This window comes from Bombus bifarius, unplaced genomic scaffold, assembly GCF_011952205.1.
Source record: "Bombus bifarius isolate JDL3187 unplaced genomic scaffold, Bbif_JDL3187 scf7180000010271, whole genome shotgun sequence".
Classification (NCBI taxonomy): domain Eukaryota; kingdom Metazoa; phylum Arthropoda; class Insecta; order Hymenoptera; family Apidae; genus Bombus; species Bombus bifarius.
Genome location: NW_022885586.1, coordinates 3,145,803 through 3,163,917, shown reverse-complemented (window position 1 = coordinate 3,163,917; position 18,115 = coordinate 3,145,803). Strand labels below are relative to the sequence as shown.

General features: G+C 45.3%; 1 protein-coding gene across 6 annotated transcripts in view; it reads right to left on the bottom strand.

The window, feature by feature from the left end:
• Positions 1–18,115, bottom strand: part of LOC117216561 — a 202,144-nt gene that overhangs the window by 27,203 nt on the left and 156,826 nt on the right. For 4 of the 6 annotated variants that reach the window (XM_033463348.1, XM_033463345.1, XM_033463347.1 and 1 more), the window contains one exon: positions 12,163–12,264. The exons of the other annotated variants lie outside the window; for them this stretch is intronic. In XM_033463348.1, the coding sequence (XP_033319239.1) occupies positions 12,163–12,264 (102 nt within the window). The remainder of the gene's footprint in view (positions 1–12,162; positions 12,265–18,115) is intronic. 6 annotated transcript variants of the gene reach the window in all.

Here is an 18,115-nt window from a genome sequence, read left to right as displayed (position 1 = left end):
TCTTCTCCCTTGCTGTCTCCTGCCCTCTTTCCTTCTCTCCCTTCGTTCCTCTATTCTTCGCCGCTCTCGTCGGGGATTAATAACGGCCTACCATTGTTGCCATGGCAACTCTCGAAGCGTTAAAAACTCCTCGGCCCTAACCCTGATCGTTCGCTTAAAGTTTCACGGCGAAAGGGTTGAAGTCACCCTTCGAACGATCTCGATGGACGCGGCGATGACTCCTGGACTGGTCGTTACGCGTCATCTACGACGACCGCGGTGATCTTTAACGGTTCGGAATGATATTAACCCTACTACGTTCTTTCGGCCATGCCCGATCCTCTTACGTTAAAAAATATCTTCAGTTTGGACAAAATACTAAGAAACTCTTATCGTTACGTATGATTTTTCGTTTCGATCTTTCATGTGAAATAAAAATTCGAGAATCGTTGCAGCGTTTATGTTTCAGGTATGTTTCACCTGCTTTACAGGCTGCTAATTAACGTAATTATCCGTCGATGAAAAAACAACACGAGGCAAAAGAGCGTTAACGTCGGATGACCGTAACGGAAGCTGGTCCTCTCGTTGCGCAAAGGCTCAAAGGAATCGCGATACCAAAGAAAAAGGGTTCGTTCTTGCAGGGTGAATCGGAAGGAAGGATTCGCATAAATCCATCCTCTGACTTGCTCGGAACCACCCTACAAGCGGGCCATGAATATTGATCAGCTCCATTCTCTCCGTACATCGTCCTACTCTCACGCGCTGCGTCCTTCCATCAGGACTTTCCTTTCTCGTCCTTTCCACCCTCTCATCCAGGCCCTCCTTGTTTTCTCCTTCTCCTTATGCGGCCTCCTGTCCCGTGACCTGGCAAACAACGAACTCTATTTACGATAGACTTTATCTTGACGTGATCTAGTTATGCCAGGCACGACCCACTATGCTAGATCATTGTATGGGATCACCCCTGATCATTGAATCTTATTCTATCATTCGTCCATCGTGTCGTAGCGAGGAACACGTATTTTTCAGCGGTACATCCATTACAGCCGAAGCTTCAGGACCTTGGATCAATTCGATGTAGCTTTTGACTATAACCGATCGAATCGTTTTTTTATCGTTATTTATTGTATTTTTCTATCGCCAGAAAATGTCTTAAGTTTGAGAGAAATACGAAAGGACCTTCGTATTAATTTCCTACGAAGAATGTTCATAAAATAAGGTAGCGGAGAGAAGATGAAAGTCAAAGATCTTCATAAAGAGTACAGTTAATCCTGCGCAGTTTCTGAAATGGCCATTATTTATATTAGCACGAAGAGCCAAAGAAAACCTACACGAGGATGCTTACCGTCCCACACGAGATTTCACGAATGTTTGAACCACTTGCCTCTCTCCGCGCAAGTGGAACATCGCTAGAGGCGGTTTATCCAGCAATAACGCTAAACATCCAAAATGAAGTAGCACGTGTGCAATCCAGATTGGTAGACGTCGTGCAAGACGAACATACTGTATCTATTTGTCGCGACGAGCGCCGCGACGCAAGAGACGGATGGATGACACGAGCGTGTGTACGAGCGAGAAAAAGGGTTCCGCGAGGCAGAGAGTATCAACGAAAAGCGACATGGAGAGAGAAAGAGAGAAAGAGAGAGAGAGAGAGAGAGAAAGAGAAGGAGGGAACGCGTGGATCCACAGACGTATGCACACACGTGCACCACACGGGGGCAACGTAGACGAGTCCGTACGAGAAGGTAGTTCAGTTCCGGTCCGGGCCATTAGTTGATGAGCTACCTCGTTTCCATCCCCTCTCGTAGGCCACGCTAGCGGCAACCACCCCCTCCTAACCCGTCCGACGTTCCACCTACATCCCACACCACCTACGAGAGGCCCTGAAAAGCTCGCGTGGCATTGTGGGATCTATTATTGCCCTCCTGGACTTACATGTTTCGATGCAACGGCAGCAAACTCAGCCAGCCAACCAGCCAACCACCCAACCAGTCAGCCAGACGAACGAACGAACGAACGAACGGATGGACGTACCGACAGACACACGGGGAAAATCCAGCTCCCCGCTAGCCGACACACCGCTTCGTCGATTTCCAACAGCCAGAGAAACTCTGTGTTCTCCCTTTCTGCCTGCGTTTGCTCGCTCGCACGCTGAAATCCGGTGTACCAGTCATGTATCGTAAAACGCGGGATCCCCCCTCTAGTTACCGTGAAAGTCGTAACAACAAGGCTCACAGGCACCCACACGCACATGTAGCCAGATTATACCAGAAATCTGCATTATCACTCGCACGTTACAAGACCGCGGTTTCGCGGGTACTCGCTTCCCGATTTTGATAGGATCGTCACTTAATTGTGATGGATCCCGACGCTTTCATTTAGCCCAGGCTTGCACGGTTTTCGGCTGCTCTATTTCACACCGACGTGTCTTTCACTGACGAGCAGGTCAAGGGTGGCTTTTTGCATCCTCGTCCGCGTGATTTACCCCTTTTTTTCGGCTCGCGTTCGACTTTCTTCTCCGTAAAGGTACACGTTACACGTACATGGTTTGTGGTTTGCGTTTATCGTGCGTGGTTACTCTTATTTTATCGAAGACACATGGAAGACTGGCCTCGACGACGGAACCTACCAGAATGGCAGACAATACTTCCGGTCGCCGGTGGTTCTTAAAGATAGCGATAAGCCCATAAACGCAAACACGGCCGAAGCTACAGAGAAATGGATGCACGGCATGGCACAAAGTCGTTGAAAAAAAGAGGAAAACGAGGCGGTCCCGGCGGGAGGGATGGAGAAAGAGAAAGCGGCAGCAAGGCATTCAGCGCATTCACGGGGAAGAACTCTGCACGAACGAGCGAGCTCGTGAATGAACCAAGTCCCGACCCGGTGTACTACCCCCTAGCCACCCTCGAAACCACCCTATCTCGGGCATTATCGTTATTAAACACCTCGAAGGGCCGCCGCCGACGTAGCAGATCCTCCGAGTTTCAGGACTCAACTTCCAATCGACGATATTTTTCCTCGGAATCACTCTGTCTCCTTGGACGAAGAAGACGTGGACCGTGTTGGAGATGCTGAGATCGCGATATACGTAGAATGTTTCAAAATTTCTGACGAAAATACTAAAGAGCTTGACGTAGTAATTAGTTTCAATTTATAACAATTTCGTGATCGTTAAGAGGGTTGAAAATTCGGAGGTACAATTTCAGGGCAGGCCATATTTATCCAACGGGATAACACGAGGATTTTCGAGTCTCGAAATCCTATCTCACCACTCAAGACAGCCGCCATTGTTTCGAAGAAGGCCGGTCTGCTCCGCGAACAGTGAAACCAACCCCCTTAACCGTAGCATCGGCGAAACGCCGGATGATGTACTGCGCCCCCAGCCCCTTAATTACTGCCGCGTGCAAATTGGAAGGAAAAATTAATCGCAGAAATGACTTAGAGCCGTCGGTACGGGAGGAGGGGGAGCGTGGACGGTGAAGGGAGGTCGAGGGAGAGGGTGGATGAGGAAGCGCACCCGAGGGTCGCACAAAGGGGATGAAAGGAAGTCCGGGGCAATTAGAATGATGCCCTTTGCACGGTCTTCCTCGCTCAACCTCTCTCCATACTTTCACCCCCCCCCTCCGCCGCTATACCGTCTTCCTTCTTTCCACCCCCTCGACTAAAATCATAGAGCGGTCTTCCTCTGTACGCGAAACGAAGAAACGACTGTTCGATGAAAAACGAGTGATTAAAACCGTCTTACACGGAATAAAATATAATACAATAAATAGTATGTATTGTTAGTCACGGTTTTAGGAAATCAAATAAGAAGTTTTTTTTTTCTACTGTGCATTCTTCGTTGTTCCGAACAGTGTGAAGTAGAAATTGTAGGTTCAAATAGAATCGCTTGAAGCGGATTTTTCTTAGAATATATCAGCGATATATCAACGATACTGTATACTATCATGCACTATCGCCTAGATAGACACCTATAAAACGCTGACATACGTAAATTCTACGGAAAGTTTTAGTTTCCATTTCGTTTCCATACGTCGTCTGTGAATCGATAATTATGAGTTTCCTAAAGAATTTCTTTATATGGTACATAGAGCATTTATTGTTTATCCACGTTTTTCTCCATGAGAGAATCCGAGGAGCCTATCTTCGCGGAGTCTCCGTTCCTCTAAACAATCGCTCGTGGTATCGACAAATTTTCCGAAAAATACGTAACAAATCGCCACCGAGCTCGTGTGCAAAGTGGCGGCTGGGGTGGGAGGCGGCCGCGGGGGAAGGAACTGTGGATGGACATTTAATCTCGATTTCGGGGTCGACTGCCGATCGACGTCACCCTCGTCGTCGGTAGAAGGCCTCTGTCATATCTCCGGGGGATGATTCGACGTGACAGCTCTCCCTGGAGGGTTGTGCGTTGCCCTGCTAGCAACACCACAACCACCACCCCCTTCACCCTCTGATAGAAAAGGCGGCGCGCACCACTGCCGTAGGCGGCAATATACGTCGTGACGTCCGCGGATTCTTCGCGTGCCACCCTTCCACCTCTGACGACTACCCTTCGATGTATAAGGTTTAATGACGTATAAACTATGCGCCGGATTAGCAACGCGGTTATGCCCCATGGTAGTTCCACCCTATGAGGCGCTATAAGACGCGCCTATGGGGCTACTCGTGACCGCGTTGATGGACAAGGGTGAACCACACCCCTCGTGGACGATTTTTTTCGTGCTAGTGTGTTGCTTCGTTTACGGGCACAAGGACATACATAGATCCGGCCGTTATCGCGAAAATTAACGAGAAAAGTGCGAGGATGGAGATCGTTGATTTAGCCGTGGTACGAACATAGGTATGTAGAGAAGACAATGAGACAAATTCGAAGCTGGGCTTTTTTTTCGAACTGTGGCAACGGCAGACACGACCCTTTCATTCCGCACCGAAAACGTCACGTATTGTAAAATAAAAAATTGAACGCAGCGTGCAACGCGGCAAGGCTTTTTTCTCCGGTCGAGAAGACAACGAAAGCGAAATATGGAAAACGCGAGCCACGGAACAAAAACCCGAATAGATAGATACCTGTCGGACGCACGTGCAACTCGCTGTAGAAAAAAAATCAAGGAATACGGTACAACTGCTACATGACACGGGGTTAATGTAGCAGCCGGGCTCTATCCGTAGAAATGCACGCAGTCGATGTTTTACAAAATACGCCTGTAATTATTTAGATTACTAATGCATTCACGAACCAGGAATTTTCATCAGTTGCCGAGCTCCATCGCGAATCGCTTGAAAAATGGACACGTGTAGTGTGTAATAAAGACGAGGCATTTGGAACGGACAGTTTAAAAAATAATTATCACGAAGACTAATTAGAAGAATAATTACCATACATATTAACACGCCTACTGATATTTCATACAAATTAAACGATTTTATTATTAACCATGCATGCAGTGCGCGTTGCAACATAATATTCTAAATAAAGTAAAATACGTTCGAGTTTAACGACGATTGTAACAAGTACTAACTGTTTCGATACCCACGTCATTCTACGTAGTACAATTATTAATACTATTCCCTATAAAGCATGAAAAATATATTTTCTCCATCCTTTGTCAAAAACGCAACAAATCCTTAACGTTTTGCTCGAGTCTCCCACAAGCTACATTGCCAAAGAGTTACACGCAAGGCGTTGCCTTTACACCTCATCAAACGTTCAATCCCCCATGTCATCAGATTCGAAGGCGGTTTGAGAAATCTCGGCCGATAGTTAACGCGCACGAAACAGGGATAATTAACCGGACAAAAGAAAGCAGTGTCCGAGAGTAAAAGTAATCGCGGGTGTCGGAGTCTCGTTCTGTCTCGCTCGACACGGGGAAAATAGGACGACCCCGACGATGGGGATAAAGAGAGCGAGGAAGAGAGGACGAAATGGCACAAAAGGGCCCCGACAATAAAGTCAAGTGGGGCACAATGAGCCGCGGCGTGAGTACATTGAATGCCATGATCGTCTCATGTAGTCACGGTCCCATGCCTCTTTACCGGTCGTCCTACTACTCGTGTCGCATGGTGTGGCCACGGTGTACGTCTACAATAGCGTTGATTCAATAACTTGGCCGTGTTACCGATATAGAAAACTATATCGGACGAGGGAGTTGTTGAGTTTCCCTTACGCGATCCACATCGCGTGCGTTTTTCGATTTATCGGAACGTTCTTGACGATGCGTCACTTCGATGATAAGCATTCGCCTTGTCATTTAATGTTATCGTTAATAGATAACGAGATAGATAATCATTGAGTCAGCTGAAGATTGTGGAATGTTTAGAAGATAGGACAAGGGTTATTTGAATCAGAGGAGATATTTTATAAGAAATGATGGTATAAATACGAAAATAGCTTGCGAAAGGACTTTGTTATTCGAGTCATCTTCTCTTCGTTCTCGATATTTTCTATTGCTCAATCTAAAATCGTTTTCTCATTCTGTCGTTATCTGTCATAGGTCGACACCGTGTCTCCATATATAGTAAAGTAAATAGATGTATTACTCAAGCTTCGATAATCAGCTAAATATTATTAATTGAAATGCAGAATAATCAAACTTGATATACGTGTAATAGCTACAGAAACATACACCACTTTATTTATTATAACGTTTACACCATTAATTGGATTCAAGTAGCTATATCAAATTTCATATCATTCAGTACTACTTTCACATGACAACAAAGAAACACCATAGAAATGAGATGTATAGATACTAATGAAGGGTGCTGCGTTCAAAGATAATGCTAAGTACAAATACATTTTATAGCCATCGTATACCAAATTCGACTGTTCTATGTAAATTTCGCGATTGAATTTTAAGCTTTAAGATATCGAAGCTTACGTGACTCAAATACGGATAACTCCATCTTATCTCTATATGCACGTAGAAACGGAGTTTGGAAATTGAAAATTGCCCATCATATTCGTCACAACAGCTTGTTATCAATCGTCGCGTGTTTCCTTTCTTTTTCACCGCGTCGTTTCCCGGTGGCAGCTGATAACGTTATCGCGTAGCTGGGGAAAAAAAAAGAAACAGCCAAAGGACGTCGACTGAAAACGTCAGGTTGTATTAACACCATTCTATGGCCAACGGCCACGGTGTCCGCATAAAAGCGGCTGTACGCCGATAATCCGACCGATGTCACCACATCTATTAAATTACGCACGTACGAATACGCGGCAGGTAGATAAGTGTCGTACGTCGGCGGCGAGCGAGTTTACGGTCGGGAAAATCGCGACAACCTGCGATTCTTCGGCCCGCAAGAACAGGACCGACGATCACCAGCCTTTTCCGATAAAGGGCAACTCGTCCGGGCTTTGCGTTTTTGTGCAACTCAAATTCGCTAGAAGAACCGTTGAAACAACCGGTTGACGTCCGCGTTTTCTAGTCGACGAAACGTTTTCCCGCTCTGAAGCGTGTCTCTTTTTTTATAATGGAGAGAAAGAGAGAAAGAAAGAGGGATGGAGGGAGAGAGAGAGAGAGAGAGAGAGAGGAAAAACATGGAGTGGCAGTGTAGCGAGAAAATAAATTATAAAGTAACGCTTGAGGAGTGCGCGTTAAGCCCGTTCCCGCGTGAATCCGGCGTGATGGATAGAATGTCGAGATATTTCGAAAGAGCGGAAAGAGGGAGTAAAGGAGATAGAAGAGGCGATGTTTGTAAGCGAGAAGGAGAGAAATGGAGCAAAAGGACCGATTTAGAGGATTGTCGAGAGAGATCGTCGGTCAAGCTCGACAATCCTGATAAATGAAAGAAGCAAATGCCGAATTCGGATTCCCAATAAGGGTGGTCGATGTCAAGCGACGTGGAACGACTGGATGGAAATGAGGGTGGGAAAGAGTGGACGCAAGAGATGGCTTTAACCCCATGACGTCGTCTGCCGGCGACGATCTGGATCTATATTCCACCCCTTCTCGTCTGGTCTTCCGCGTTATTTCGCGCTCGGACATCTCGCCGATCCGTCGTATTCTCTGTGATGCTCGTCATGTTCGAGTTCGTCAAATCCTCTCATTTGCGTTAACCCGTAAACTCGTCGTTTCGTCCACGATGTCGTGTCTTCTCGCCTTTCTCGACCTCCAAGTTTTCTTCGCTTCACTTAATTGAAAACGAGATCGAATAGACGAGTTAACGAAAATTTACTTTACTAAAACGTTACGCGTATACACCGTGATTCATAAGTACGTGTTAGCACATTTTTTGTTTCCCACAAAATTTGACGATTGCCTTAAATTAACGAGGAGACGATTAATCGATCGTGATTTTCTATTCCATAGCGACATAACGATGCGAGAATTTGTAAGGGTTATTTCTATGGGTTACAAGAGGAACATAATTTAATAAGAATCATATTTGTCCCCGCGATCCTCTAGCCCGAATTCCATTGTGACAAAGTTTCGTAGGAAATAAACGTAAACTTGGAAGAAGTTTACCTAAAATCTGTACCAAAATTTGAAACGCATCGTCCTTTTTTCTACGAATAACGTTAACAGAGTTTAAAAAATATGTTGTTATGTAACAATTATGAAAGAGGTGCGCGTACATCATTCCTGAGATGTTTCATCCGTCAGAATACACATTCGTTGTAACCGTGGCCTATCTTCTAAAAAGATTGGCGAGATTCGACACGGAAAATTGTACAGGAATGTGACGGATCTCCAGCGAGCGTAACAGCAACAACAACGATAACAATAACTGCAACAACCCCGTGAACATCCGGCGGTGATCCAAAACGCATATTCGCCGCTTCCGGGCTAACTTTCCCTCCCCATTTTCCTGTCGCGTTATATCAAGCTGGAGGGGTTGCTTGCGTTTCCGCCCTCTCCCTCACCACCCTTCCTCGTCTTTTCCACCCTCTGTCTCTCTCTTTTTGTTTCTCTCGCTCTGTGGATGCTCTACGATTCTCTGTTTTTGCCTGTCCTCGTCTCCGTTCGGTTGGATGCAATCAATAAGACATTCGTGACGCGACGGTTATGGCTGATGGGGACGTGAGCACAGGGGCCAACGGCCAGCCCCATGAATATCTTTCGATAGATTGCACATCGGCCTCGTTCACCCTCGATGCGTCGCGATGCGTCGAACCCGTGCACGTGGAGGGATCGAGACGGGCCACAAGGGTGGACGATGTGCAGCCACGCATCCACTGCGGTTAACTTTCCTCTTCCTCTCTTTTTTTCCTCTCTCTTCTTCTCTCTTTCTCCCCGTTTTCACCCTCCACTCTTCCTCCTATATGTCTTCTCTGCCGCGCGTTATACCGTTCCCGGTCTTTATTTCCGACGACCTCGTTGACCGGATGAACCTGCTCGCTATCGTTTTGTATCCTTCCGTCGACCATGCTAATCGAAAGTCTTTTGCGCGGAGGTAGACGAAGAATTACGAATTGAAGAAGCTGCCGCGGTCATTTGGATGAATAATTTGAACAAACCGATAGAATATAAACTCCAAATCGATGAACGTCGTATTGCTTTTTCAAACGTTTTATAAATCTATAGCCAATCGATATTCGCCGTAACAAACTTTTCTATCTTCGTATGTACGAAACTTTTGAATACGAGTATTGCCTTTCTTTCTCCACATACGATTTAACCTTCGCGATCCGACGCCTGGCATTTTTTTACGCAGATACCTCTCGAACAATTGACAGAAAAATTAATTAATCTTCTACGAAATGAATCGGGTATCATAGAATAATGTTATCGCTCTTTCGATTACGATTTGAATATCTCAAACGGATCATTGTGATTCTCGGACGTGATCGTTTCCCTCGTCTCGCCGATTTTCTCCGGCCACCCCAAAGTAATCGAAGTCCGACAGCGCGATCCGGGATTCCTCTTCAACGGGATTCGTCACGCGGCACGGCGATGTTCGAGGGCTCACGCTGCATTAATAATGCATATCCAGTGTACAGAAAAATGCATATACGAACCGCTCCTAGCAGGGAAACACCGTAATATCGTGAACGTTCGACGATCCTGTCACGACTCGGTTTCGGCGATTCCACACGAAATTTGTCCTCGTTAAACGCGGTCGACACCTTCGTGTCTCTCGAATTACCTGTTCCCAGGGTTTCCTTTCACCTTCCCCCTGATCGTGTGTGCGTCTCACACTGGTGAAAAGTCACCGTTGCTCACGCACACACACGCTACGCTCGGCGTGAGTCCTCGCGGAGTTTTCGGACTGATTAGCATTTTTTTTCCCTTCTTCACGCTTCCAGCGTGACCCGATGACGCCTCGTGGCCGGACAATGAGGCTACTTATTTATTTAAATACCGGGCATCCTGTCCTTTCACGCGAAGATTTATGCATGCCGCCGAGCTAATTGCCGGCCCATTATCCGGATAATGGTATTCCGTCGCGTAACGACGCGTCGTCTGCCTTCTACCTCTCCTCTCCCTCTCCACCCCCTGTCCGCGTCTTCCCCCCTCGCGCGTTTCACCATCTTTTTTTCCCCCCCGTTTCCACGGACACGTTCCGTTCTCCCGTTCCTCGGCCGGTTTACGTGGCTCCTCTTGGTCGAACAAAGCACGAGTCGCTGACTCGAATATTCGATCGACTCGTTCAAGGATGCACGAACGATACCCAGCTACCGATGAAACGCTGCCTGTTGCGAGGTTGTTGGGTCACTTGTAAAATACTTCGGATAACCGACGTTCGTTTATGCTATCTTATCGCATGGTAAGCTACGAGATCTAGCGATTATACTGACACGTAGAATGGTTGCGCTGTTGCGCGCAGTTTGTTGTGACGAAATACCCTCGCGATTAAGAGTATACACGACAAACTATTTATCGATAATTAATTTGTAGGAAATGTAAAAATGTAACGATTACCGTGTCACGAAGCTGTTGTTCGATTTTTAAAAGAATATTATAATTTACATATGAATTTCACAGTAGATCGACGTTGTTTACGACATCGTGGCGGACCATCGTCGAAAATAGATCGTCGGTTCGGTAGAACGATGACGTACGAGACCGGTAAATCAACAGAGACGTGCTCACTCTTCAACAGGAGCGTGAAGAACGCTGCTGAACCAACGTCAATAAGAATAATTATCGCGTAAAAGGAAAAATAACGAAACAGACCACACTCGATTTTTATATCTCAATCGATACCCTTTGATCGATCAAAGATTTGTACGTATTTCACGATGATTATCGATGAACGAACCTCGGTATCACGAGCGAATGATAAATAGAACGCAAAAGGGAAGCCGATTCTTCAAAGTGTCTTTCCGGTGGAGCTGTCAAAAATTCGAAAAATCAAAAACACAGTCACCCACAGGTAGACATGCACGAAATTCTCTTCAACGAAGCCGCCATTGAAAAGAATGGTACTTGGTGTATCGTGGACATTGATTTCTAAACGGGCTGTACCGTAAACGAGCTCTCTCCGCGTACGACCCCCCGTGCCAGCCAGCAGACCAGCCCCATCCAACCCCCGCGAAACGCTCGAAAACGCGCTTTCGCGTTCCCATCGAATTGGGAAAACGGGCAAAGGGTTGCTCTCTCCTCGTTGCCTTTCACCCGTGACCTGGCCAGACGACTCGAGGGGTGGGAGGGTTGCCGAGAGGGAGGAAAAAGAGGAAAAGCGGTGTGTGCGGATCGGAGTCGTAACGTTTGCGCGCACCGGATCGGCTCCGAGCAGGGCAAAGCCATGGAGAATCGAATGATAATCGAATTACAGCGTGACGATCACTGTGACCATGGATGGCCAAGTTTATTGTTATTCATATGGGGAGTTAACGAGCTGGAGGGATTCATGCGTATCCTAGTTTCATTTCGTGGTCGATAAACCGTTATTGTTATTCACTTGCTTAATAAATGGGATAAAAAGTATCGTCGGTGCATCGAAAATGTAAATTGAGCGTGTATATAATCGCGCGGATATTTACGGAAATGTTTTAAATCCTGCGCCGTAATACCAAACATTTTGAAGTTTCGTTATAACTGAACGAGTTCTTAAATTTCATTCTAACATAACGTGATAGGACTACGATGATTATTACGGATTATTATTATGATATAGCGAATGACTATTATCGGAGATTGAGCTACTATTTTATTGCTAGGTAAAAATAGATATTCGCTCAGACTTGCCAATTAAGAAATTCTTGTCTTTACACATGTATGTACACATGCACATACATACCCATGCGCATCCTTCTTGGCGTAGGCTTACGTTGCTCGCAAGGATTACACTTGACGCTACACCAGCCCATCATCGTCTGCTGATCTTCTACTATCTGTAAAATTAATATAAAATTAAAATAACTAACTGTCTACAATATGACACTTATTTTAACTTATACGCTAACGCTACATTATGTTAATAAAATTTGAAGCCAATCTAAAACTGTATACAGAAGTTACGAGTCATCCGTTACGAACATATACGTAGTAAAAAATTATGAATAATTATCTTGAAGATATAATTAATGGTAAAGGTGGCCTTTCTAAATGTTTTAGCTCATTAACATAATGAATAATCGACTGCTGAAATAGTTTATGACTCGTACGTTGCGTACGTTTGCAATAAATACTGTACTGCTTCTGTATACCTTCATGTAACTACCTAACAATCTCATAAATAGAAATATATTTGTATTTATAGACGCGATCTGTACAAAAAGGACAGCATTAACGAGGATGAGATTAAGTTCGGAGAACGATATCTAATTATTACTGGGACTACATCGGAACAATGATTCAAGTTAGTCGCAGCGAAAGGGGAATCGATCGAGTCGTCGTTTTCTTCGGTGAAACGTTTTACGATTTGTCGGAGCGTTCGATCGTCGTATTCAGAGTCGCTGTACGTCCATGGAATTAACATTAATTTCCAGTTTTCAATTGCAGTCGGCGGAGAGAAGATCCGTCAGCCGCTGCGAACGACTGGATAAGGCAGCGATATACGTAGCCTGGTGATTAGCAATTCGACGTTAAGAAACCGACGGTCTGGGTTTCCGTGAAAAACGGGGGGAGGATCCTATTTAAAAAGTTTGATTAAGAAAGCCGGCTGGCTATTATTGTCATGCTAATTATACGAACAGAAACGCAATGAAAAGTACACGTCGAAATGGAAGGAACTCCCTGCCACCGGGTCGCGATGCATTTCTCATCACTGTTCCTTTTTTTTTCCTCCCTTCATTTTTTGTATTCTTTCTCCTTTTAACGTTCTATGTCGTGTACGCAAACAAAGGTACGTGCAACGTAACGATTATATTTTAATCGGTATAATACGTACAAGTATATCTAGATAAACTAAGGAAAAAGATATTGAGAAATACAGTGTATGGAAATGTGTTTAATAAATCAAAATTGTAAACGATCGTGTTATCTGGAACTTTCAAACACTCCAAACATACACTCTCGTTCGTAAGCATCAGGGAATTTACGGAAGAACAAAGCAATCCTGATAAATTATTGCAAAATTATCAGAATCTTTAGCAATTATTATCTTCCTTAGAGTATGAGATTACGAAGAACTCGTGTTTTCAATATCGCAATACGAATGACGCTAATTATACATATACGATGAAGTTGAATGATTCCTCTTCTCTAAAACTCTTGCGCGTGGCACTCGCGATTTCCAAGCGCATATTTTAAAACGTTATTTTATACTTTACTTTGTAGAAACGCAAAGTTTTTACTAATCTGTATCTCTTATCGTTTTCTTATCAAAACGCTAAGTGTCTTGATGCCCATGAACGAAGATGAATATAGAGATATTGCTACGTTACGAGGTACTATCATAACGTCAATTATCAGTCTAACGATTCACAAGGGACGTGTCATTTTGTCAGTCGATCACGCAGAAAAATAAGAACTTTGATTCGTCCCGGCAGAAACTTTTTCTCGTTCTCCCTCTTCCAAGAATCATATGCACCGCTTCGCGTTCGAGATCCACGTTTCCGGCGATGGCGGCGTGCGCGTACCGGAAGTAGGGTTGTTCTCGAGCTTCTACCTTCCCCTTTCCAGAAGCAACCCCGATTTTTAGACAAGTCGTGCCCTTAACGCGTAGACACGAGCTGCAGTTTATGGGGCCGATGCGTAGTACTCTTAATGCTCGGCGACAGTACTCTCGTCAGAAATCTCGTCGTATCCTGAAACATCCCCGGCACGTTCCACCTACATAAATCGGCTATGAGGCATAGCAGACGATCGGCTCGTAGTCGTAAAAACGCGTGGTTTAAGCGCATTACGCGAAAATCCCGGTTATTTTTCATTCCCCTGTAGGGGATGCTTTCAGCCCTTCGAAGGTGTTTGGGAAATTACGCCAAGGATCGTCAAGACCACGCGATCGATTCTGCGAATATAACGCGAAGGATTCTTCTCTTACCTAACTTCTATGTTCTCCTGTTTTGGAATTTTATTTATTTTTAACTCCTGCGAGTATGCGTATCTCTTTTATTTTTCATGAAGAGGTTAATTTAGACTTTCAGAGAAATGTAAAGATATCTTAGGACGCTACGTTACACAACCGGTAGATTGCGAACGTTTATGGAAATTTGTACTTTTGCGAACGCAACTGAGGAAACGGAACCTACGCAGACATTTGTTTCCATGACGAGTACTGTACCTTGTACAACTTCTAAATTATTCTATGTTTTTTTCTGCATTTTCGCAACTTTGAACTTTCCATAAACGCATAGCCACCCAGCAAGCAGATTTTAAATCAGCTATGTGGGAAGCTTTTCGCGAAAAATAAAGGTCTGCTTCGAAGAAGCAAGCGAAGTTTCATAATAACATAAATAACGTAATAGGTTGCATACGAAGAATTAGAGGAAAGTTGTCAATGATCGAAACTGTGTCCCGATGGTTAAACCAAGATTCTTCTCGATTCGAGATGCTCGATGGATACGAATGTCGGCCGTCGTGGTACAAAAGTCACCTGGACCCGACTTCGGCGGTGAAATAAATCACACGGCACATACATCATTCGGTCGTGCGGGGCTGACGACGCCGAGTGAAAAAGTAACTGAAAAGCTGCGCGAACGACAAACCGCCGGCTTATCCAGTTACACGCCGGAGGGTTACCCATTTTTTCCCTTCATTTTGCACTCCCTCCCTCCATCAGCGTGCCTATCACCCAGCTCTGGACTCTCATCGCAGTCTGCGAGCCACCCTCGTTTTTAACGCGAAGCAGCCTCTACATTTTAGACTTCTATTTGTCTCCAACAACCTTGCTTCTCTGCCTCACTCGAAATATTCAAATTGAAAGCAGGAGGAACTTGGCGAAAGATGTTTTCAGATAAAATTCACGCAACAAGAGAAAGCTTCGCAAGATGTTGGTGATAAAATAAATCCTCGCTTAGGTACATCAGAACGTCGTTCGTTTGAATTACGAATCAAGGGACGAGACACTTTGTCGGACCAATTAATCCTGATAATAGCGGTTCGCCATTCCTTTCGAATCTTCTTATTGGCCAGATACTCGGGAAACCAGCGCGTTTTCACTAAATTGTTTCTGCGTCGCGTTCAATTTCTGACCAGCACACAAAGATCGAATTGGAGATTCTTTCATTCAAGAAGATATACGATCTCTGTCGGAGTTCAAAATTTAAGGAACGTTGAAAGAACGATCGAAAGCGAGGATCGGTGGTTCCTTAAAGAGGAGCTGAAAGGGAAGAGGACTCGTGGAGATCCGTGTCGCGGCTTCTCACGGGGATTTGCCGGTCGCGTGGTCATTTTTCACGGTTCCCGGTCGCAGCTCCGCTCCGTTAAAGCGTAATCCAATCAAAGAAAAGTCCTGGTACAATGTGTCGTTTAATCGACGAACAAGGCGCCACGTTATTACCTTCCCCCTCGTTGGCTACAATGCTTCCTAGCGGATCGGGGAACAATGGCCGCGGCAAATGGATACGCACACGCTGTGCGTGGCCCGTAATCAGGGGTCTCGATGAACGCTAATACCGGGTGTTCGTGCTTTCGCGATGACTTTTTGTTTCCGCGACAAACAATCTTCCCGCATTCCCGGACAAAGTAGCCATCCTCTGTCAACCCTGGTCGCTCTTCTTCGACCCATTGTCTTGCAACCTACTAGCAACTACTGCCACTGACATTATTAGCCTTACGTAGTGAACTGTGAATACCAGAACGCCGCCAGTGAACGTCGACGAGGAACCACCGATTTGTCTTACCCTCCAAGCCGCCTTCGCATCCACCTTCTCTAATTGGCCCCTCGATTGGGACCTCGAGTGCGTGAGAATCTGCCCACTCAGGCCCCTGACTTTGCTCGTCGACAGACGCACAAATCGATAGGCAATGATTCCAGCTAATCTGATTCGAAGAAAATTGGCGAGGTTGATTTTACGTCCGATGGAAAGAGAGGCAGCGGGCTCGACAAGGATGCAAAGCGTAGAATTTTGGAACGAAGTAGAATCGCGTTTAGTTGTACTTGGTTCGTACGAACAGGTTAATTCTCAACTTTAAATGTCTATGCGAACTTATAATCGAGTCCGTGTTATCCCAACTATGGTTGATCACCGGCAACTCTAATTTCGTCAGTAGCTTTGTCGCTGTAATATAGAACTAGGAGTATCTTCGATTGAAATTTTCTTAAGCCAGATCCAAATTGGCAATAGGACGAGAGTTACAAGCAACGACGTATTAATTAAAAATCTAACATCTCGGATTATGCTTAAAGCGATTATTAGATCGCCAGAAGATTAAACTGCAACGCCAGCTTTTCATTGTATCTTTGATATTCCTCGAAGTGGCATTCGTGGTCGATCGAGATGAGACTTGGCGGATATCGTAGAAACAAGTGTGGTAAACCCGAGATATATTAGGTTGTCCGAAAAATTTCTTTCGTTTCATAAGGTGATAATAGATGAACAACAATTTCTGTTTTATGTTATTTTACTGAATTAAGTATGATCCATTTCGCTATATTTCTATTATTATATTCATGCGTAATTCAATAAACTAATATAAAAGAAAAAACATTGTGCGTCTATTATTTCCTTATAAAACGAAAGAAACTTTTCGGACAAGCTAATAAAATCTCAGATGCGACAATTCATGCGTTCGAAAGATACGCATCCTCGTGTGCGATAAATTCCTGTCGCTATGATGACAATACTATCTAAGTGAAACCAACAAAGGGAGTATCTTTACGCTCCTCTGTGAAAGAACCCAGTCGTTTTCTTCGCTCATTGAGTTTAACGCATATAGAGGCACACCCCTCAGCTATATACGTCGCTCGTATTTCATAATATTGTATCTACTAATCGCCGAACGCAGCGTCTAATAACGCGAGATCAATTAGGATTCCATGGAGGGCTAACTATTAATTCTTATCGACTAGGCTAATGTCGTCTGACCAAACGACAGCCTCTCGTGTCTGAAACCATGCAGAGGGCAGTTGTCGTCGGTGTAACTGCGGTCAGTGACGCGAGATCGTGGCGGAGGGGAAGGAGCGCGCGAAGGAACGAAGAAGGAGCGGGACGGGGGAAGAACGCGGAAAAGCTGGAGGCAAGAAACGGAGAACGCGAAGGAAAACAGAGTGGCGAAGAGAAAAGCAACGAACACGGGGGAAGAAGAGGGAACAGTAGAGGGTAGAGGGATGAGAGAGAGAGAGAGAGAGAAAGAGAGAGAGAGAGAGAGAGGAAGAGAGAACGTAGCTTGGGCAGTGCGTATCGATCTGGCCGCGTTACGTGCGTGCCGGAGGTTGGGGTCCTGGCGTGGACCAATCGGAGGGCCACTCCTCTCTCTTCCTCTCCTCTCGCTCTCTCCTTTTCTCTCCAGAAACTTACTCTCGTCCTCCTTGTCCTCTTCGTTCTACCTTTCCCTGTCTGGCCAACGTCGACGCGTACGCGTTCACGCACTCACGCACGCCACCGGCGTGTACCTGCTTGATTACGTCGGTTGATAACGCAACGCGGCCATGTCGATACAATGAAATGGCGGACGATCGAGACCCCGTTCCTTTGCCTGGAACACGAAAACTCGATGCTTTCAGGCAGCAAGTCCATTTTCTTTTAACAGCGTAGACTTGAAAATTCCGGGAGCGGTGAATCTTTTTAAACCGTTTAGGTCTACGTACCATAGCGAACGAGTGGAGTACCGTTTCTTCGGGCTGGAACGCGATAACTCGACGCTTT